The sequence below is a fragment of the Grammomys surdaster genome, unplaced genomic scaffold, assembly GCF_004785775.1.
Source record: "Grammomys surdaster isolate TR1022 unplaced genomic scaffold, NIH_TR_1.0 126028, whole genome shotgun sequence".
Taxonomy (NCBI): Eukaryota; Metazoa; Chordata; class Mammalia; order Rodentia; family Muridae; genus Grammomys; species Grammomys surdaster.
This window is the reverse complement of record NW_021620841.1, coordinates 4305638-4330541: the sequence shown is the minus strand read 5'-3', so window position 1 is coordinate 4330541 and position 24904 is coordinate 4305638. Positions and strand designations below refer to the sequence as shown.

The window sequence follows — 24904 nt, the reverse complement described above, 5'->3', positions numbered from 1 at the left end:
ACACACACACACACACACACACACACACACACACACACACACACACACGGCTTCCACAGTTTGTAGATTAAAAAACAAACAAACTCAAGTCACAGAAAAAGAGAACAAGCCTCTAATAGATGCAGTGCAGTTAGTGGCAAACATGGCTGAAAGCTGAAGTAATACAGATCTCCCAGCTCCTAGGCCTGGCTGCTACTTATTATGCTGTATCATATCCATGGAGAAAACAAAGTACAGGAGATAACACAACGAAGGCTTACTAAAGTTATTTATAGTAAAGAGCCCCTCTTAACTGAAGCTTCTTGTGCTGTAGTTTCAAAGCTGCGGTCTACAAATAGTAGCTGTTTTTTTTCCTTTTCTACTCTTTCATATAACTTTTAAGAAAGCATATTATAAAATGTTCTACTGTCACACTTCTTGTTCATTTTATTGTGCTTATGTCATACTAACTAGTATTTGATAAGCTCTGATACAAGAAACAGATTATACAATAGTATACATAGTAATAAAAATAATTCAGTGAAAATATATTCAAAGTGTTTACATTCCCATATTAACTGTTTGAACAAAGTACTCATACATAAAAGGCAGTTGGGAATACAATCATTCTCAATAAATATTCTACAATCTATACTTCCAGATAATGCTCTTAAGAAAAACTAGTGAAGTATACTAATTGGAGAATTATGTATAATTCTTTCTATAGTCCCTAGAACAATATAACTTGGTTAAGAATTCTTCCTTTTCCTCTGGTATTTCTTGATTATATGCGTGCACAAGACTGTTAAATGCTAATCCTACATCATTCAAAAAGACTATAGCCATACTCAAAAGAAAATATGGAGAATGTATACATTACTAGTTTCAACACAAAATTCAAAAGGTCATAGCAGTGAGAAACTCAATAGCTGTGTAAGAACTACTTGTTTGCTTTCCTTGGAAGAATTTTCAATAATTAAGGTAATATGATGAATCATAACAAGGATTTTGTTTTGTTTTGGGACAGGGTTTCTCTGTGTAGTCTTGGTGGTTCTGGAACTTACTCAGTAGTCTTGTTTTGAACTCAAGAGATCCACCTGCCTCTGCCTCCTGAGTGCTGGGATTAATGGCACATGCCACCACTGCCTGGCCATTAAACAGGAGTTTTATAGAATCTAACTTTAATATTAGCATAAACTAAAACACAGAACTGGCTTACTCTGCAATATCGAGATATCCACAGGAAGCAGCTGCATGGAGTGGTATCCAGCCTTCATTGTCTGGTTGATTGATATTTGCTCCATTTTCTACCAGAAACTTCACCATATCAACATTGTCATCAATGCAAGCCTGAAAAGAAATTAGAAAGCATGACTAGAAAAAATTTGAATAGTCTGATTGTCAACAGAGTAACATTTTTTGTTTTATGTCTTTAAATATGCCCTATATAAATTAATATATATAAATATATAAATTTATATAAATTAATAAAATATATAAATTTATATATATTAATCTGTATAAATAAATCTGTATAAATTAATATACATTAAATTAATCTGCAGCAATCATGATTGTACAGTCATTGAACAAGACAATGATACTCTATGAGTCCCTTTTTAAATATATGTAATAGTACTGCAGGTGACTAATCTTTATGTGAACCCAACCAGGAAAACCAATATAACTCATTAAAATGGAACAAAACAACACAATCAAGCCATACATGGTGGCACACACCTATAGACCTACTGGAAGATAAAGGTAAGTGAATACCAACAAGGTTGAGGCCAGACTCATCTACACAGTGAGCTCTAAGACAGCTGGGTTACATAGCAAGACCTCACTCAACAACAACAGAAATGCAAATAAAATATACTTAACAACCAACATAATATAACGAAGTATTAATATCATTACTAGAGCAGTGATTTCCAAAAGGTGGCCTATTAGAAAATTTGGGAAGGAGGTGAGAAGCCAAGATCCTTTTAGAAAATTAACAAAATTTTTTTCAAAATAGTATCAATATATTACTCTTCCTTGTACTTTATTGACAAGTATACTTGGAAATGCAAAAGTGATAGTAACAAAAATAGATGTGCCTTAGGCAGAAATCAAGGCAGTGGTGAATAAAACAAGTCACCTCTAATAACAAGCATTGCACTGACCAGTGAGGACTAGAGGTATATTTTTGAAGCTGGTCTTAATTATTACTGTCCTTGACAAGGCAGTAAAAAACTGTAAATTGTATAGAATCTCAACTCCTGAGTATGTTTATTCTTCTGAGTACGTCTAATATCCTATGGAATAACATAGGAAGCATAGATTAGAGCACTTTTCCGGAGATGATAGGTACGTGGAGGAGAAGCATGTATACAAATGACAACTAGCTACTTTTGCAACAACTATTACCTTTACCTAAATGACAAGTTGCAGAGAGTACATGTTGAATTAGATTTCTGGCAATCCATTTTCTTGAAAATGAACAAAACCAGTCTTTCACTTCTCGAATACCAACTAATATCAGTTAGACAAGCAAGTACCACCCCACCCAGGCACACCCTAGGCTCCAGACTACAAGGAGTATCATTAATAGCATGAGGGATTGTTTCTTGCTCACGGAATGGGTCCCAACCTGGGCCAGTCATTGGCTGGCTACTCCCTCTACCTCTGTTCCATCCCTGTCACTGTACATCCTTCAGGAAGGACACGTCCTGGGATGAAGGTATTGTGGGTGGGTTGCCGTCCCCATCCTTCCACTGTGAGTCCTGCCTGACCATAGATGCTAGCCACTTCGGGCATAAATCTCATAGAAGGGAAAGTGGGAATAGACTTGAACTCACTGGTACAGGAGACAAGCTCCTGAACAGACCACCTATATATAGCTCAAGCACTAAGATCAATGATAAATGAGACCTCAGGAAACTGAGAAGCTTCTATAAGGCAAAGGACACTGGCAATAGGACAAAAACGACAGCCTACAGATTGGGAGAAACTCCTCACCATCCCTACACCTGACAGAGGGCTAATATCCAAAATATATAAAGAACTAGAAAAGTTAGACAATCCAAGTAAGAAATGACGTATGGAGCTAAACAGAGGCATCTCTATTGGTGGAGAAGCGCATAAGCTGGTGGGAGTGCAAACTTGTACAACTACTTTGGAAATCAATTTGGTGTTTCCTCAGAAAATTGCCAATAGTTCTACCCAAAAGATGCTCCACCATACCACAAAAACACTTGCTCAACTATGTTCATAGCAGCTTTATCTATAACAGCCAGAAACTGGAAACAACTCAGATAGATGCCCCTCAATGGAAGAATGAATACAATTATTATAGTTTTGTTTGACACTTTAAATTGTCATTTCTAACATATGACTCTACAAATATTAATACAATCTGTAAGAGCTCACTGACTCTTCAAAACTTAAGAGTAAATAAGGAAGTCTGGAGAGGGCCTGGAGATGGCTCAGAGGTTAAGAGTTCTCTGGCTGCTCTCACTGAGAAGCCAGGTTCAGTTATCAGTACCCACACACTGAGGTTGACAAGAACCCAAAACTCCAGTTCCATCCAGGGAAATCCAAAGCTCTCTTCCGGCCTCTGGAGGCACCAAGTACACACATGGTACACATATATCCATATAGGCAGACACTTATACAAGTAAAGATTTAAGAATAAATCCCTTAAACACTAAGAATTTTTAGCAGTGTGTGGTGGCCTGTACCTATAATCTTGACACTGGAGAACCGAGAGATAAGAGGATCATGAATAAAGCCAACCAGTACTACAAAGGGAGATCCTAGCTAGTTCTTCACCATCAAAGTATCTGCTTAGGAAAGGAAAGTACTTTCTGGGAATGAAAACAGAACAACAGAGTGACTGAAATGGCAAAAAAAAAAAAAAAAAAAAAAAAAAAAAGATCTGAAACTGGTAAAACACAAAGTGCTTCTTTTCTACAATGTTTATAGTAAACTTTATTATTGTTGACATCTCATTTGTTGTACTTTCATAGTACCTTTGTGCTCTAAATAACCAGCAATCCTACACTTCACCATGATTTTTTTTCCCCACCACATTATGAGCAGAACCATGGGGTTTGGGTTTCAGTGTCCTTAATACTGATATCTAACATTTTATCCCTTGAGATGTTATCTGCTGATACAGAAAGTAGAAAACATCATTACACACAAATCAAACCCACGAGGGTATTACTAGGCTCTTGGGTTGGATACTCACCATCTCTAATAGGCTGTAATTGTAACGGTGGACCTATACTACAACCACTAAGTTAAGTGTCATCTTGTTGTTGTGCTACTTAAGTAAAATGACAGAGCACTTAAATATGATGCACTTAGCAGAAATTTGGAGAACTTTTTAGTTCTTCATCAATGCAAGTTGAGACATGACGACCATGAATGGGTCTGTGTAACTAACATACTAAGTCCAAGCTTGCAACCAGTTTGGGGTGACTGATGTGCAATATGAGCTAGTCCTATATGGGAGAACTATACAAGTGTGTGACACTTTACAAGTGAGTCTTTGCTTAAATGTCCATTTTTGATTAATTAGTTAATTATGCATGTACACATACATGCATAAGTGTATCTGTGTGTCTCTCTGTGTGTATGCACCTGCAGAGGCCAGAAATGAGTGTCAGATGCCCTGGACCGGTGTTATAAGCTGTTGTGAGCTACCTAGTAAGGGTGATGGAAAACTCTAGCTTCATGAAAGAGCGGTAGGCATCCCTAACTGTTCAGCAATCTCTCCAGGTCCTAAGCAATTTCAAATTGATTAGTTTCAAGGACTTTCTAGTGGGAGATGGCATGGTGGGATTAGAAAATCGACTTCAAAGGCTCACACATACTAGGCAAGCAGCAGCACTGAGCTCCAAGTACCAGCACATGTAGCTTTCTGATAAGACCTTTTCTGGTCTCCATAAAAAAATAACAAATTCCTGCCCTACCATTTTACTCCACGACATTTATTCCAAAATATATTACAAATGTTTGCTTAATTGCTCACCACCTATTTCTCCTACTACTAACACAAAGTCTTGATACCAAACCAAACCAAACCAAACCAAAAAACCCCACTTTTTTTTGTAGCCCAGTACTTCGTATGGTATATGGCAGGTGAAAGGACACGCTGAGTACAGACCTTACAAGACTTAAAAGGATTTAGCAGCTTGAAGAAGTGGCCTCAGGAGAAAATGAAACTGGACACTAATACAGATATCTATGATTCCACAAATATGTTTTCCACACATAACACACTGCATTTTCAAAGATGTCCCTGGTTCAGTGTATTTCTCATCTATCTGTGGTCCTATAGAGGCTAACACTCTCCTAAGTCACCTAATATGTATTTGCTTTATAAGTAAAAACAATTTTGCTTTGCTTGATACAGAAGCAAGAGAAATGCTCAGTAACATTTCTCTGAAGAAAATAAAGGAGTTGGGGGGGTTGGGGGTGTGGCTCAGCTGGTGAAGTGCTGGCTGCACAAGCATGCAAGTCTGAGTTTGGATCCCCTGGACTCACGTGAGAAGCCACCACAAAGGTATGCACCTGGTCACAGTACTGGGAAAGTAGAGGCGGGAAGACCTCAGGGGTTGTAACCACTGAGCAGGTCACCGAGACCTTGTCTTATAAGGAAGGAGAGCAGTGGAGAAGACATCGGACATCAACCTCTGATGGATGTTAACACACACCCACACCCATCCACCCACAATCATTTGTGGCACTGGTATCTTAGTACTTCAAGTCAATGGATGGAGCTGACATTTGCATAGCACTAAAATTCCCTATCATCCCTATCATGTTAAAATCCATATATATTCAGAGACTCCCCTCTCTGTAACAATTTATAAGACTTCATGTAGGGGTCTGAAGTACTCAGAATATATTCTGAACACAAGAGACTGTAAGTTAATATGTAGCAGTTATTATTAATTTAAGTGTGTGTGTGTGTGTGTGTGGTGTTTTGTGGGCACTGGTTAAAGATAGAAAAGTTAGAGATTTGAGGACTACAACTATGTAAAATATAGGACAAACAAAACAAAACAGCTATCAAAATAAAGAAGTGATAGAAAACTTTATCGTGTTAGGAAGTACTTTACAGAATGCTATTTGAAAAGAATTAATGATCCATATCGACTTATTGGAGAGATTTCTAAACATTATTAATTTTCAACGTTTTAAACCTTTAAAGCAGGCAAGCCATGCTCCCGTCAACATCTCAAACAGTCACCAGAAGCAGTGTGGAGACAGAAGGCTATCTTCATCCTTACACTCTATGTATAGGCAGCAGCAGCAGCAGCAAATAACAAGAGTGGAACTCAATTCAGAAAATTTAAGTTACTTAAGAAAAGACAAAAGAGCCGGGCGGTGGTGGCGCACACCTTTAATCCCAGCACTTGGGAGGCAGAGGCAGGCGGATTTCTGAGTTCGAGGCCAGCCTGGTCTACAGAGTGAGTCCCAGGACAGCCAGGGCTACACAGAGAAACCCTGTCTCGAAAGAAACCAAAAAAAGAAAAAAAAAGAAGGAAAGAAAGGAAGAAAGGAAGAAAGGAAGAAAGGAAGAAAGAGAGAGAGAGAGAGAGAGAGAGAGAGAGAGAGAGAGAGAGAGAGAGAGAAAAGAAGAAAAAGAAAAAAGAGCAGGTCTCACTTTGTAGCCTGGCTGGCCTGAAACTCCCTATGTGGACAAGCAGGCCTGACTAAACTCAGGGGCCCACCTCCCTCTGCCTCCTTAAGTGCAGGAATTAAAAGCTTCTGTTGAAACGTTGGGGAAAAAACTATAAAGGTTAATGGAAATTAAGACTACAGGGCAAGAAAAGTCACTTATGAGGATGAAAACTAGAGTTCCAAGGCACAGACTAAATGAAGGAGAATATGATGATTTTATTAATTCTGAATCTATGAGCTTAGGTATCTGAATACCTATCTAGCATGCAAACTTTCAGATCTGGCAATAAATATCTGCAGAGTTTTATTCAGTTAGTAAAGCAAAATATTTTTAAAATAAACATACAGAACTTGCAAATGAACACCTATCACACACTAAAATTAACCTGAACCGAAGTCTAAACATCTCAGTAAACTTCTATACAGTTAGATTAGCCATTTGGGACAGAATCTCATTTTCCTACAGGAGACCATACAGCTGAGGTTAAAGTAAAATGAACCGGGTAACATCCTTGTATGTAACAAACAGTGTGAGGCAGATACGGTAAAAGTAAGGGGAGCAAGGTCCGGAATATTCATATAAATATTTTTCGGAGGAAAAAATACTTATTTTTAAAGTTTCCCCATTTAACAAAGGCTACTTAAAAAAAAAAAAAAAAAACTTACCATATAGGAAATACCTGTCCCACAATAAATGAAGCTCTGCCATTTTAAAACATGTATATGTTTAACTCAATATATAAAAAGTAGCAGCATAAATGTATAAAGCAACTAAGACTAAACCTTTTATTCTATTCATAAGTTAAAATGTCTTAATACAAATTAATGCTAAACGCATTATCACAAATTTGTATTATATCTGCACCTCAAACTCAGGATGTAACTCGTTCAAAGTGTTCTCCTGAGCATTAAAACTACACATGAGAAGCTGGCACGGCATTCTCATAAAAACACGGTTGCTAGAAGAACCGAGAGCTAACACATGCAGCACATTAAGAGACACATGACTTGCAGACTTAAAATACTTGACTAAATTTGGTCAGTTATTGAGCCATACAAGGTAGGAAACAGAATGAATCAAGTATGTTTCCAAAATCTTAACAGACGTGGCTTAAGTTTTTACTGACCGCACATCCAGTGCAATTACCAACAGTAAGTGGCTATGGAGATGGTCGTCACCCTTTAATTCCAGGTCCAGGCAGTGTTAACTTGAGCTACAAATTTACTCAACAAACTCAAGTACCTATGACTTCTGTGCTCACTGACTTACACATATGCATGGAAAAAGTTGGAAAGTAGAGAGTTGCATGAAGGGGCTATAGAAAAAGCTCAAAGCTCTAAAGACAAATTTTTTATTGAACCTGTTTAACTTTGATAATCACTAAACTGTATTATTAAACTAGGTCAAAACCAGTGTGTTTAGCAACTACATAGTTTAATGAGGTAAAATCACAATTACAAAAACAATAGTATTTGAAATAAATTCTAGTACTGTTATATTCCTTTTCACTATATACTAAGGTATTAAATCCTCCTGTTAAATTTTATTTTTTATAATTTTTAATCCAATAAAAACATTTTCCTCTTTAAATTATAAAACAATGTTAGGGGATGGAAAACTGTCAAATTTCTTTAGTACTACTAAAAATGATTTCTAAGTGGATGAGGAGGTTTTTAATGGTGCACTAAGAGCACCTTAGAGATTCCAAGCCTCCTTCAAACAGACTCCTATAAGCTTAGTCATGCAAATTATGAGGAATAAGCAAAGCAACTGGAAAACAGTAGTTGCATACGAACGTAATTATAGCAATTTAGCATTAAAATTTAATTACCGGCAATAGTTAAAGTGCTTATGCTCAATCATTAGCACCAGTTATTGGCATGTAAAAAGACAATGTGAAAACATCAACTCTGTATGACTCTTAGAAAGAACAAAGCTCTCCTGATAGGACAATCATCTGCGGGAGGAAACAGTCCATTCACCTGTGTGACATAGTCTGTTTTAAGAGGAACTGAAATGTTAGTGTCCAAGTCATGGTATCATTCTATTTTAAAGTGCAGTGAGACATTTCAAAAGAGGAATTATGAGTTAGCCAACAAGGTCTCCAAGCTGCGTTCTTATGCTAAGTATCAAGCACCCTGGTCTTCCACTAAGGGTGGACAAATGAGCCGGCATGGGAATCTAGAGAGGTCATCTCTACCTGACGATGGAAGCAAGGGAAGCCTGCACTGCTTTGGAAAGCTTCCTTGGCTTTTTTCTGTCCATCCCTTCAGTCAGGTATACAGAACAAAAAAGCCTGCCCTTTAAAAGGCAGACAGCCAAATGATACAACCATCAGGACAGTAAGTCCTAAACGGTCACCATAATGATTAAGCCAAAAGAAACCCCTTGTTCAGAAAAGGAAAAGTCCAGCTTATATTTCCTAGAAACCATAGGAGACAACAGTGTCTGTCAAAGAAAAGACACTATAAATGTGTTAGCAGAAGGAACTAGAAATGGCGAATACAGACTATTAAAAAAATATATAGACATGACAGGAACATTTTACAAATCAAAACCTAAGTTTCTACGAAAAAAGGAATGTAAGCACTGCTCAAACATGCACTCATCACTATTTGAATAAGAATACCTCAACACCAGAAGAAACAAAGATCCAAAGACCAAAACATGTTCATATCCACTTACAGTTTTCTTCCCTTTATTGATAAAGACCTAGAAAGCTAGAGTTGAACCTACATTTTCAGAGGATAGGTATACTTTCATTTCGAGAATTAGTAAGGAAACACCATTTCTTCAGAAACTTAAAATTCTTAAAACTATGAAATGAGTCAAATTTCAGAATTACTCTTTCACTAATAAAATTTCTAATTATGCACTCTGTACAATTCAGAGCATGCATTTTGTAGAGCCAAAGACTAGCACTAGAGGGCACATTCTCCTTGTTTTCCTTTATGCCTAGAGGATGGTCCACAAGTACATAAGAAACACAAGAAGTGAATCCCACTGAAACACTAACCTCCTTAGTAAGTAGGTACTAAAGACCCAGCATGTAAATATGTACATAAAATTAGGTTCAGTACTGTCTGAGACACGGTGTCTTCTTACAGCCTCATATATTCAGTCTTTTAAACTATGGTTCCTAAAAACAAAAACTGCCTATACATTACATCATACCAAAAACGTTATTTTAATGATGTGCTTGCCAAGGGACTAAAAACCACTTAGTTCTGTCTTCAAGATACACATTTTTAATTAAGAAAAAGAAAACATATAAAGTTAAAAAAAGAGAACAAAACAAAGCCTACCGTGTAATTTATGAAAACCAACAGACATGTCATTGTGTGATTGGAGCTGAGTTAAAGCAGACGGATGGTACAAAACAACTCTTACCCCAGGCTCAGTACTGCTGGAGCACTACAGAAAGGCAGGAAACAACTACAAGCAGCCGTTTCTTTGCTAAAACTGACTTTAGCACTCATAACTACAAACTCGGCTACAAGAGTTTGTAAGTCAAATTTCCAACGAGAAAACAACATTAGTGTCAGGGAAGGAAATAAAAGTGTCTACTGTTTTATTCAAGCAATCAAAAGAAAAATAACACAGGCTACAGAAGAATATTCAGTCTAGTGACACACGTCCTACCAAGGCCAATGTGGGGTTACAGAGTGTGTCCTAGACTAGGTTGGCTAAGCTATGACAGCCTGTCTCAGAATGAGAACTGGGAATACAGCTCAGTGGTAGAACATCTGCCTAGCATTCATCAAGCCCTGGCTTCAATTCTTAACATAGCCAAAAATTATGCATCAAGATTCAATTCGTGGCATTGATTTGACAAATAAAAGTAAGTCTGAATACACATCAAATTATTAATTAATAGACATCTTTAAACCACTAAGGTTTTTTTTCCAAAATGTCTTCTATCTAGTGAGAACATAAAAGTTCTTATAGCTTTCAAAACAAATAGATCATAGATTTTAATCATCTAATAGCTTCTAAATGTAATTCTTCAAAGTTCAGCAAACCAGAGAAAACATGGTTTTTCCCCCAATTCAACAGTTATCGACTGTTGTCTACTAGGAATACAATGGTGAAGAACACAGACTAGATTTCTGAACTCAGGAAGAAACAACTAAATACAAAATAAAAAGAACTATTGTAAATTATATGGACTAAAGTATTAACCTAGATTTGGGGGCACAAGGTGGAGGTGAAACAAACTCTTTCATTATGGTCCCAGATTTCCATCTTAAGGAGTTCTTAAATCTATAAAAGAAAATCTCACTAGATTTCCATTACCAGAACCCACATGGCACTCACAACTGGCTGCCATTTCAGTTCTAGGCCCCCTTGGGCACTAGACACATACATGGTGTAGAGACATACGTGTATCTGACAATAATCATACATATAAAACACACAACAAAAGGAATCAGAAGCTTATCTTAAAGAAAAGGAAATAAATAGACAAAGTGTAGTGTTCTATGCAAACAAAGAAAATGGAAACAAAACTAAACAAACCTTTAAGGAGGCTAAGTGCTTCCTAGTGGCAAAGTTGAAGCCACTCTTTATTGAACCTTCCTTCCAAATAAACACCAACCTTTCTATAGCACTTCTGAATATGCTAGAAACTATTCTAAGTACTTCACAGGCATCAAGGAATTTATCCCCATAGCAACTCAATATTTAAGAACTATCATCATTACGATCATTTAATAGCTGATAACTAGCAAGACTGAGATTGTAACTGACAAGTCTGGTTCTACTACCTGTGTCTCTAACCAATAGGACATACAACTGACTAAGCACAAGGCACAATAATACCCCTGACCAGTGTGGTCCCAGCTACTATGAAAACTTCAAATGCATAAACTACAGTTCACTCGAGGAACGTATTCTGTACATGATCACAAATGTACAAAAAAAGGCATGCACAAAATTATCCATGAAAACCTGGTAAGTTTCAATACCTTTAAATAGTTAATTTACAGACGGTCATAGCTTTTGTCAACTTGATACAGACCTAAACACACCTGGAAAGAGAATCTCATCTGAAGAATTACTGCCATCCAAATGCTTTATAGGGACTGTCTTGGTTGCCAATTGATGTGGGAGGGCCTAGTCCATTATGGACCATTCCTAGGTGTAGGGCGTACAAAAAAAAATGTAGTTGAGCAAGTCAGGGGAAGCAAGACTTTAGTAAGCAGCATTCCTCCAAGGGTTTTAGTTCAGTTCACACCTCTAGGTTCCTGGCTTGGTTTCTCCTTCAATCATGGACTGTGCTCTATAAGGCAAATAAACCCAGTCCTCCCCTAAGTTGTTTTTGGTCATGGTGTTTATCACAACTAATAGAGAATCAAACTAGAACATACACTAATTGTCATCATCATCAATGAAGAAATAATTTATGGAGTAATTTGAAATAAATTCATAGATATTTTACCAAGTGAAAAGCATAAATATAAACATGAGTAAAGTTTCTAACCAGTGTTAAAAATAAAGCCAAAATACTATATATTTATATATGTATTTTTTTACATATTTTAAGTTATGTCTGAAAGAATACCAATAGGATACATTAGGATATGGCTAGACCAACTGTAGGCCACACAAGGTGGTGGGAACTGTCACAGGAAGGAAAGCTTTATAATAATATAGAGAAGAGGGCTAATAACTTCCACACTCTTTGTTTTCCTCAGCAACTTAGAGGTTCCTCACTCAAGTGAGCTACAATGATCCTTCACACAGACAACTATGAAGAAAAGCCTATGTGGTGGCACATACCCTAGATCCCACTGCTTAGGAGACACAGAGGAGAAAATTAGAAACGTAAGAGACAACACTGGCTAACAATGAGTCTGAGGTCAACCTGGGCTATATGAGACCGTCTCAAAAATTCAAAAGATGAACTGGAAAACTATATACCCTGTGTTTTTGCTGGTTTATTTCCCTTGAATTATTTGCTTGGCATTTAGTACAATTCTATCCTAAGCCTAACTTTCTATCAGAGAGTTCCTGAGTCTGAAGTCCAAGACGAAGTCCTAGCCAGATCAGTAACTGGTAAGGACCTGGTGTCTCCCTAATACATGACATTTTAAAAACTATATCTTCATATTTTGGGAGGACAAATAAACCCCTTTAGAACTCTTTATGGTTAAATTTTATCTTATTACAAATTTATCTTATTTACAATGTTTCCTTAGTATATCTTCTTACTACCATAGGAAATTAGCTTGGTAATAAAGAAACTGGCATGGCCTGTAATCCTATCTATCACTTGGGAGATGGAGGCAGAAAGATCAGGAACTTAATGTCATCCTCAGCTATGTAACAAGTCTGAAACCAGCCTGGGCCTATTACAATGAGAAAAAAAGTTATAAAGAAAATAGCACCTGAAATTTAATTATTTCTTTATTCTTTATTTACTTTTTGCAAAATAAGTACTTTTTGTTTAAAACAGAATGTGTGGTATACATCCTTTTTAATTAAAACATACCAAAAAATGTTTCTATAGAAGGACTCTGAACTATTTCCTGATAGCAATTATAGATAACATTTAATCATAACTACTGTTGCTTTTTAATATCATAGGATCTAGATCAATGCTGAAAAATGGCTACAACACATAAGAATACTTAGAAATGAATTCCAAATGAATTCCAAAACATCACTCTCCAGAAACTTATCTCTATTACCATACAGTAAATGAGCACTGTGAACTCTGAATCTCTGATATAGACAATAATCAATAATAAATTAGAATTTCATAATGTCATAAAAATTTTCAATGTGGAGGGAGAAAAACTTTGCATATAAACTTTATATACCACTGACTACACAGAAATCATTTTATCTAATTACACAGTCAATGATTACATAAATTCCAATACACATTGCCTATTTGAGAAGTATCCCACTAAAAGTTTTAACACGTACAGGTTTCTGATAGAAAGTGAGCATTACAAAACTTTGCTAAAATAATTAAAGTTATTAGACAAAACAAAGCCTGGCGCTGAAAATACAACAGAAGCACATTCTGTTAAGGTTTGGTATGGCTGGAGTGCTTCCTCAAGAGTTCATGCCAGAGACTGGTCCTCAGTGCTGTAGCACCTTTTTAACAAGGTGTGATAGCTGGAGGAGATCCTCAGAGAAGATTCAGGTCACTCCCCCCAACCCCACAAATTCCGCCAATTGGAGGTTCAAGAGAGAAACTAGTTCAATGGCAAAGGAGGAGGGGGAAAGAAGAAAGAACTGTTACCAAGAATTCCAATCTTTTCTGTCCTCAGAATGAAGGCAGCTAGAACTTGACATCATCTCTGGAGGAAGACACAGGATGTACATTCTTGGACTTCACTAGGTAATGCTAATTAAAAGCTGGTATACCCTCTAAATTGCTCAATTAGACCTCAGCATTTGTCCTGAACGCCTTCTACAGCTTGAACAAACATCCTGGGATTGAATGACTGTTTTCTGCAACATTATGAACACCCTTGACCTAAAACACTGACAACAGTGCTTTACTTACTTGTATCTGCTTTTTCTATTCTTTCTCCCCTTTGTCAGTCTCTACCGTACTATGACCCCTCAAAATCAAGGGTCCTACTGTAGTTGTCACTAGAATATACTAGACCTTAATCAAATACTGAACAGGAGCCTGCAGACTGATGCAGCTTCATCAGTAGCTGTATAAGCTGGCAATCTCTGTCACTTGTAGCTTACCATGATCACGGAAACTGTATTTGTGTGTGTCATAGACTTGCTATGAGAGATGGGTTAATTATAAAGTCTTTAGTTGAAGTGAGAGAGAATAACTTCCCTTTTCCTAAATGGAACTGTAAACTGATACTAAGAATTTTCAAAATATTAATTTGCCTTAAAGGGATAATTGAGTGATACTAAGAATCTGTCAAAGAACTCATTCAATAGCATGCTGGCTGTGCTTCTGAATGCTCACATCTTTTCACGTGTCCTCTATTCAGGAAGCAGCAACATTACTACAGAAAGACTCCCAAGCAGCAACTTCATTTTCCAGCATTGTCAATACTAGGCCATCAAAAAATTCTAATTTCCTAAGTATGAGACTCACACATACAATATATCCCCCTTGTTTACAAGACAAAAGAACCTAAACTGCTTTGCAATTTCATTTTTTTAAATCAAATTATATAACCAATGCCATGTACCATTTGTTACTGTTAGTGTTCTAGCATAAAAATTCTTCCACAAAAGGAATTCCTTCCCCCACTAAGAGGACTCTAATGCAGCACACAAGGTTCTTAGTAACTCGGCTACTGTGGTAATAAAGGCAGCCAAGAAGAGAACCCTGAAGACAAAGTAAAACCAGCCTGCATTTTTTTTTTTTCTTTTTTGGAATGGTGCCTTGCATTTTACTGAAAGTCTGAAAGCTGAGTCTTGACCATATAAGGTTCTGGGATTCCCAAGGAAGAAAAAGCAGGGGGTTAAAGTCAATCTTGAAAGCCTTAAAATACACGAACATAGGTACCGAATTATTATGAGAGCGCCCAGATTTTTTACTCTGGATTTTCTCACCATAACAGCAATTTTAACGAAAACAAGCAAGCAAACAAATTCACAGTGAATATACATATAAAGCTGAGTACAGACAGATTAGGTTCAATTTCCTCTGGTGGAAATCTTCCTCCTCTACTATATATACTTTCCTCATTTTAAAATCAAGCACAAAAGTGGATTTTACCTTTTCTCTATTAATTTACTCTGGTATCAAAGATCATGGCTGATGTTATATATCTCTGATGAATGACACTGTAACGGAAAGTTTATCCTTCCATAGTTTAAGCGACTCTGATAGTGTTGGAAAGCACACTTGCTTTTAACAAGGGCTTGCTTTCCACCCCTTTCAGCTCCTATCTTTTCAGTGACCTCACAGCATCTTCTCTTCTGTTCTAATTTATAGCTCTTAATTTATCAGACATTTAAAAAAATGGAGTAACAGAGCATAGAAACAGGTGAGGCCATCTTCATAATATAATAGTCCTTGTGCCTAAGCAATGTGAAAATTCTTTTTCAGTTCTATAGTAATCTTTCCCACCCCTCATTTTATATTTTAGATCATAAAGTTTCCAACCCTGGAAGAAAGTTATTAGAGGAATGACAGCCTATAAAATCTACAGGGGATAACCAAGGAATATAAAAACTGACTTCTGAAAAAACAATCAAATGAACAAATGGCATTAGCCTGCCTTTCTTTGCAAGAAAATGACTTAGAAATCCACATGAAGTTACCTTTCCAGCCGATGTCAGAGTCCTACGGGAGAAGTAGTCACACAGGGACCCTAACAAGTGCCTTCCCACCACACCCTTCCCGTCGGACAGGGTCTTACTCTGCAGCCCACAGTAAACGTCCTCCTGCCTCAGCCACACATGACCTAGGATCACAGGCATGTACACCCTTCCTGGTAAATGTATTATTTATAACTTATTTACAAATTAACATATAATTGATCTTTCATGTATACTAAGACAAAAAGAGAGGAAGGGATGTAAAAGACGGCCATTTCACAAAACTTAGTCATGTATGCAACTCAACAAAGTTAGCTCTAATACAAATGAAAATAACAAATGCAGCTATTCATGTTAATACGAAAGCATAAGAAAGATATGCAGGTGAGCTGAACACTTTTTTAAAAACATTGAAATAAGGCATATTTTCCAGGAAAGTTTTTTTAAAATACCGAAATTAGTTTTTGTTCTTTTTTTTCTATTTTTACTTTAACACACTGCTCTACCATCTATAATTTTTCAAAAATTACTGGACATCAACCATTTCCTTAGGTACTGTATGATGGACACACACGGACAAATGGTAAATGATGTTTCCAACCAAGAAGGAGGAGAATCCTTCTCTAATATGGCAACTGCCATACTTCTTTTCAGGAGCTCAGAAAACTGGCAACAGCTTAAGCAGTAATGAGCCATCTAGGAAATGCAATTTAAAGCTTAGAAAAATAAAATAGCAAAGGCTAAAAGAACTCCTTAAAGGGGGGAAGAAAATAGCAGTCTATTAGGTACTAAACAGTTAATATTGTCAAATGACCATGAATTGAAAAAATAGCAAATTACTAGAAAGAATTAAGTAGATATATATAAGAGAAGGCAAGAGGGAAGTTGTAACTCACTTTGTAGACCATGCTAAAGAACTGCAAATTTAGTCTATGCAACAGATTTTTTTCAATTATGAGTAAAATACAGGGATCTCTGGAAAAAAAAAAAGCTCTCTTTAAAATTGGCTGAAATTATCTTATGTTATTTAAATAAATGCCAACATAAACTTAGGTCTTTGTCACACGTGCTTTAAGCAAGATACAAGTGAAAATTAACCTTGTTATCAATTTATCTGTAAAGGGGTCAGCGGGAGATATCATTTTACTGAGAACCAGCCGTCCACACTATAAACACAACGTTTTTAACTAAAGCCAACTAACCAACTGTGTTCATATATTTTCCTTCCCCCAAACCTCAACTAGTAAAGCAAACATGTTGAATTGGAAATGAAGAGAAAAAGAGGTGTGAAGAATGCCTCTTAATGCTCATGTTTATAAGTGGTGATGTCCTCCTCTGCATTCCACTGGCCCAGGCACACAAATGGTACTCAGATAAATGCAGACAAAACACTCACATACAGAAAATAAGAATAATAAATCCTTAAAATAAGCCTCCTGTCTTCTTGTCTTGGGTAAATATAAAACACTGAATTCTGCAGTGTACATTGATTCTCATAAGAAACTCCCTGACATTTTCCCAAGGTCACTGTACCAATCAATTTATAACTTCATCCAGAGTTTTTCCTGCTCTCCATACTCACCAACGTCTGACAGCGGTCTGTCACATCAGACTTTCTGACCGGGTTATGTTCTTCCCTGTGGATCTAGCAGGCACTGTGCTACACCTCATGTCATTCATTCTGTGTGCTGTTACTTCTGTATAGATCACATTAGCCATTTCTTCCTACATTTACAGTGAAGAGTTTTGTAAATCAAGCCAATTGTTAGTTGAACTGAAATGCTTAGTAAAACGTTTTTACTCTTTCTGAGTAAACTGAGGGGAAGGGTTTCCCATAAGAAATATCTATGAACTAAGGCTACAGATGATAAAGGTTTAACAACAACCTAGGAATTTTATCTAACTCTTTTCTGATTCCTTTCCCTAAAAAACACTCTGATTTTTCACAATGGTGTCATGTCATACCCGCTGCCTACCTACCTATCTATATTATAAAAGCACAAGGAAACAGAATGCATGCTGTACACAAGAATGTCCAGGATTTTTATCTGTTTTCGTTACTGATGACTCATTCAGGATTTTTGCCTGCTTTGGTTATTGATGACTCTAAGTGCTTATCACAATTTGAGTAAACATACACAATTTCAAAAATGTATTGTCAACAGATGGCAGTGTACGTAAATCCTGAACAATAGTCTTGCAAGCACAGTCTTTAAAAGGTCCAAGCATAATGTTCACAAATCTATCCTAGATAGAGAACTGGGTTTCTGCCTATGATTCAGAAATGTTTTTCAGGAGTAATCTGTATAATCTGTAATGATTCATTTTAGGGACATGGCTTCTGGGTGAGTATACTCTGAATTTTAACAGAAGTTGAGTATTTCTAAATAATGAGCAAGGCCATACCAAATAGGCCCAAACATCAGAGATGTCACATGCCACAGTACAGGGCTGCCTGCCTATTAAAACTTCTTAGCCTTGCTACTCATCTGGCTATCTATCTGTACATCTGTACAAATGAGTAGCCAGACTAAGAAGGAATAGAGAAATATGACAATAAAGTCTGTGACAGATATGTATGTATGTATGTTATATAAAATATTTTCATATATGTAAAATATTTAAGATCTAATTTTAAAAGTTTAAAAAATTACCTTGATCATTAACATCAGGCAATATCCTTTCCTTAGTTTTAGTAGAACTTTCCTCAACAGTAACATAACTAAAAAATAATTTTGAACGTTAGAGCTACCTTCAAAGTTGGGGGGCGGGGATTTAGATGTCCAGAGGCATTTAGCCAACACTAACATCAAGTTAGGGGCTGGAGAGATTGCTCAGTGGAAAAGACTTGTTGCCCTTCCAGAGAACCTGAGTTCAGTCGCCATACTCATGTCAGGTGGGCTCATACCCGACTGGAACTCCAGCCACAGCGCATCCACAGTGCAGCCTCTTGTGGCATCCATAAGCACATCTGACGTGCCGTGCACACGCGCGCACACACACGCACGTGCACACTGAATTAAAACAAAAATTAAATCACATAGTGTTATTTTTTTTAGAGAAGTTAAAAAAATAAGACACTGAAAAATAAAGCACATGCCTACAGATAAGTATACCTCCTTCTACTATGTACTCCTACTGATAGACTCTACCTAATTTTATTACTGTATAAAAAATATTTATTCTTTAAAATACTAGAAGACTAATATAACTTAAGAGTTGTATGGCTTGATACAACTTTCACAGCTTTTTTAATGGAGTGAACTCCACTGTCAACCTAAAAAGAAACCAGACTACAGCTGGCTACAGTAAATTTCTGAAAGAAGAAAATATTTTTTCATAAAAACATGTCGAAAAGGCTGGAGAAATGCTCAGTGGTTAAGAGCACTGGCTGCTCCTCCAGAAGACTGGGTTTGATTCCCAGCACCCACATGGCAGCTCATAACCCATTCTCTAGTTCTTCTGGCATCTGCAGGCACCAGGCACTCAAGTGCTGCACAATCTGAATAGGTCTCAGTGTGAAATTATGAGTTTTTATAATAGTTACAGTACTAACCTATGGTTGGTTTTTCCAATAAAAGGCTTCCTTTAAACAATATATTCAGAGTAATTAAAAAATTGCCTTTCCTGGAAATTCATTTCTACTTCCAGGAAGTAACAGCTAAAGCTATATAATTAATTATTTCCTATCTTCAAAGAGCATATTGTTTGTACTGCTATAAGCATCTTTGATCACTACCTTACCTAAACTAGTTCTACTTTATTCCATAATAGGAAAAGAACAGTTAATAATAGAAAAAAAACTTATGAATTTTTTTTTTTTTTTGCTGCAACTCAGAACTGCTTTTCTTGCTAGATTTTGTTTTTATCTCCCTGTCATCCCCAGTCATGTAAAATGTAGAAGTTCTAAACTTGGAGTCAGATTATCCAAAAAAACAAACAAGCTTTTAGTAATGGAAAAACTGAGAGAACATAAGAGAAAACAGAAAATCAGGTATATAAGACCATACACTGGAAACAAAGTGAAACAGGAGCTTTCGCTAAAGCTCACATATTTCCTGATAAAAGCATCTTAAAAGAACGTCACGGGACTGTAGAATGCTAGCATTAAGACCTGTGACCTGTTAGTTTAATGTTGTACTTTAATCATTGTATGTTGACATTCTTCAGGGTAAAGGTATTGAGGGGCAAGGGCTAATGTTATAAAAATTAACTGTAAACCAAGAAGCTCCCTATTTCTTATCCAGTGCCACCTAATATCATAATTAAGACATTCTAGACCTGCAGAGGCAAAGCTGTGCCTTTTGAGTCCTCTGGCTACTTCGGCAGTTTCTTTAACCGGCTGGCTGGCTGGCTCTTTGATTCAGTTTCAGGAGATAATGGGACAACTAGATCCTCTCTGGCCTATCAACTGTCCTACAATTAAGCCTGAGATTCCTGAGGCTACTACAGTGATAGAATCTGGTTCAAATAGTTGAAATTCACTATAGAAAAGTGTTTAATCATTATCTCCAGGTTCATCTCTGATCTCTGCAACACAGCAGTCACAACTGTACCTCACTCTGTTCACCGCAATAATGAAATAATCCGGACACAAGCTAAAGCAAGCTGTTAGATATTTAAACACCTAAAAATGCAGCTGTTCATTTTCACATTTAAGAATGTAAGAACCTGCTATAATCAAAAACTTGACAACCCAAACGAAGACCACCTTCAATGCCATATTCATTAATGCAAGAGGGGAAGAATATCTTTTAAAACCATTAAATGTACTTATCATGGGTGCTGTTAAGAAGAACACTTCATAGGATAGGAAAAGGGCCTATATGAGTTGTCTAAGAAGATTGTACTCGGAGCTCACTAGGGATTGAGTTTACTTACACAGTGAGTTCTGGGTTTAAGGAAAGAGTATCTCAAAAAATAGTATGGAAAGCAATTAAGTGAAGGCAACCACTGATAATCTGTCTCTGCACACATCTGCTTCTCATGTCTGCCACTGATTTCAACCTACTTTTGGCAACTCGGAAATGTAATTTCACAACATACCTTCATCTTTCATCTTATTATTTAAAACTCACTTCTGTAGGCTTTGAAGTGTTCTCTAACACAGGGTCAAAAGTAAAAACCAGGGAGTCTGGATTGACACAGAACTATCAAAAACTAACATACTGGTAGTGAGTCATCCAGGTGCTAGTCCATCTGGTCTTGGCTGGTATCTCTGACAGACCTTTGTCATGTTAACAACAAAGGCAATATGAACTTCCTCAAGTTCTAGGAGAGATGAAATCATACTTAGTTGGCAATACTTTTCTCATTTGGATTTACAAACCTTGTCAAAAAAGAAAGAGTGCAGACCACTGATTTGGCTCAGTGGGTCAAGTCCCTTACACCTAAGTTGGAACTCAAACTCTGGGAACTCCTCACAAAATGTCCTCCCACAAGCTGTCCTCTAAACTCCAAAAATACACTATATGTGTGCACACACGCACCACACACGCACACACAGACACACAGACACAGACAGATAGACAGACAGACAGACAGACACACACACACACACACACACACACACACACGAGTAATATAAAAGTCTTTTTGAAAAGGTCAACAAACTTGTTTTTTAAAAAAAAATCAAATGAGCATCAAGTAACCAATACAATTTCCTCCAAAATGATCTGGGACACAATGGATACTTGAATTTTACCAGTCATCTCAGACAAATATACATACAAAAATATACATGCAAATGTCATACTATTGCCTTCTTCCTATTCTTGCTCTAATTTATAACTTTTTAAAATTACTTGGCAATTGTAATGTAACGAATTTCACCATTTTTACCCTTTAAATTACCCTCTATAATTCTCTCCTCTTGCTGAAACCTTTCTTCCCCAAAGACCTTCATCCCATTTTTCTATCTTTTTTGAGTGTGACCTACTGGGTTTAATTAGTGGTTAGTTGCACAAGGATAGATGGGGTTTATCTACTAAAGCAGAAGCAATCTGTCAGGAACTACAGCAGAAAGAGACTGGCATCCCTTCTCCCATCAACCACTAACTGCTCAGTTAACTTGGAGAGGGGGCGGGGTCTCATGAGCCCTTTTAATTTGTAAGTTTCAATATTATTCTTCAACAGTCTGGGGGTGTGGTGTACACAGGCTGGTAGAGAATGCCTTCTTCAATAGTTAATAGCTCTCTGCCTGATTTCTGAGACCTGATCTTTCCCGGGAACCTGGCTGATTAGTAAGCTCCAGGGATCCTCTTGCCTCTGCCACCCCTGTGCTACGGCTGCAGACACATGCTACCACATTCAGCCTTTTACTGACTTTTCTGTTGGCTCTAAGGGTCTGATCTCAGGACCTGAACTCAACAAGCATTTTCTTTCAGCAGGTTCAAAAATGTTTTTCAACAATTCACATTATTCTGAGCTTTAATATCCCTAATAATTTTTAGAGACCTATGGCTATTTTCCTAATCAATTCTTAAAATAGATATTCATCACCAAATGCTTTTTATACTCAGTTTGCAAAGCAAAAGCATTCATTGTATAAAAACTGCCTTACAGACTTCTTTCTTTTGTTTACATCTCTTCTGCTGGGATTGTCCAAAATTCTAACATCAAATGAGATCTTTTAAAATCCAGTATCCTCTGAAAACTATCTGCCTTTTTAGTAATCAACTTGTTTTTGAACTTTCAGAGTCCACCTGCTAATAGCTACAAAACATACAGAATACTGTCTTTAAGACATCCCTTCAAAGCCCGCCCGCCAGCAAGCCTATCAAAGGGCCAATCCTCTCCTCACGAAACAGGATGGTGAAAGCCTAAGACGGAAATAAGCATGCACCACCAACACCAACCCTTAACAAACCAGCAAACTGACACTCAGCAACTGTGTCCCAGTAGCTACAGAAGTAAGTAGCCATTTAGGCAGGTTCCCCCTTGTCTGAATTGAATTTTAATACTTTGCTTGTAAAACTTTCAAAGACGGCAAAATTTAAAAAATGTTTATTTCGGTCAGTGTTAACAGCTAAAATAATATCCACATTTTGTCCTACACAAATGCTTTGCCTCCACATGGTATAACATAACACTATTATTATTATTTAATCTTTTTTAACAGTCCAGTCTTTATGCCCCTGCTGGTCCATCCTCTGATTATTCCTCATTTCATACCCTCCATCTCCACCCCGTCTCCAAGAGGATGTCCCTAACCCACCTCCACCCCACCAGACCTCCCCACTCCCTGGGGCCTCAAGTCTCTCGAGGGTTTGGTGCATCTTCTCTGAGAACAGACCGAGTAGTCCTCTGCTGTATATGCATAACATTGTCTTTTAAGTAGTCTTTTTATACTAAAGTACTTTGAGAAAGGGTATTTTACAAGTCATTATTCTTTTCACACATGAAACACAGACACACACCTCCTATCTAAGATAAAACATCAAGGATAGGTAGAAAACAGAAAACGCTGCAGTAGAATTCAATACATGGCAACTACTTCCTGGTTCATTTAACCAGATCACACAAGCAGTCACCCCAACCACTCCCTACTCTTCCACACTCTGTATGTCACTCCTCACATCCCTCAGAACACCTGTCCCCAACACCTCCCAGCAATCAAGAATATCCCAAAACTTAAATGTACAAGAAAATTTGGGGGGTGGGAGTGGCGCAGACAGAGAACTTATTCTAGGCATATGAATTCTTGTGGTTTTTTTTCTATAACTTTATCCTCTGTTTTATTTGGTCATCAAATTTTAGCTCACAGAACAGACTAGGTTGATCTCCCCATTCCCCATCCAAACTCACCACGTCCTTAGGGACATGGGTGCTGCTCATCTGTACCCGCACAGGCACAGTAGCCACTTGTCCTCGGAACGCCGTCCAGAGTCAGCCCCATCAGTCACTCCTGCACACTGCTCTCTGAGCTAAGCAGGGAGCACATGGCGCACGCCCTTCATTTACAAAGTCAACCACATCCGATGCACGGCACACAAGCTTCTGCTTCTACTCTCTCAGGTTATTCTACAACTTTTCGTGTTTGCCAATTCCTTGTCTTAACTGTATCTTTAGCTAATCTGTTTTCTAACCCAACTGCTACTAAGCTTGCCAGCAAGTCAGTTCCTGTAGACTACTCAGCTTTGAACTGTATCCCCCCGCCTCCAGCCTTTTTCTCAGTGCATTTGTCCACACTGCAGCAAAGGCAATTTTACTTTACTTTTATGAAAAAAAAATTCTCATTTATACAGATAAAAGCCCTTCGCCGGGCAGTGGTGGTGCACACCTTTAATCCCAGCACTTGGGAGGCAGAGGCAGGGGGATTTCTGAGTTCGAGGCCAGCCTGGTCTACAGAGTGAGTTCCAGGACAGCCAGGGCTACACAGAGAAACCCTGTCTCGGAAAAAAAAAAAAAAAAAAAGTCCTTCAACACTTCAGTTCAGAACCAGGTCTCTGCATATGCTATTCTCCCTCTGAAACACCAGTCTCATCCCAAGATGAGACAAGGTGTTTGCTAGTCTCCCAAACACCTCTCTCATCCACCCCAATGTGGGGGTAACTTCAGGTCCCTGATTCTAAGGTGGGCTTACCAGTGTGTGGACATGCTTCCACGAGACTGTAGAGCTACCACTACAAGTCATCAGACATAGGAGAGACTTATGACTGCCTGCATGTTGGCCTATGTACTCTAGCGGGCGGCAAGCCACACTAAGGCAACACTGACCATCTTGTTTGCTATGAAAGCTACACTGAATAATGCCAAGGTTACTGTAAGATTTGGGACTGCCATGCTCCAATTTCTAGTAGTAAATAAACAATTTCTGCTCTAAAAATCTAAGTTTACTTGGATACAATTCATATAATATACAATGATACACACACACATACATAACCAATTAAGGTGTACAATGAAATGGGATTTGACAGATCGTTTTGCTTGTTTGTTTTATCTCTGTGTAGCCTTGGCTGTCCTGGAACTACCTCTATAAAC

At 37.5% G+C, this 24904-nt stretch overlaps 1 protein-coding gene across 4 annotated transcripts in view; it reads right to left on the bottom strand.

Moving 5' to 3' along the window:
• Nucleotides 1-24904, bottom strand: part of Ppp1r12a (protein phosphatase 1 regulatory subunit 12A) — a 109308-nt gene that overhangs the window by 69824 nt on the left and 14580 nt on the right. For all 4 annotated transcript variants that reach the window (XM_028754599.1, XM_028754600.1, XM_028754601.1 and 1 more), the window contains exon 2: nucleotides 1199-1329. In XM_028754599.1, coding sequence (XP_028610432.1) covers nucleotides 1199-1329 — 131 coding nt within the window. The remainder of the gene's footprint in view (nucleotides 1-1198; nucleotides 1330-24904) is intronic.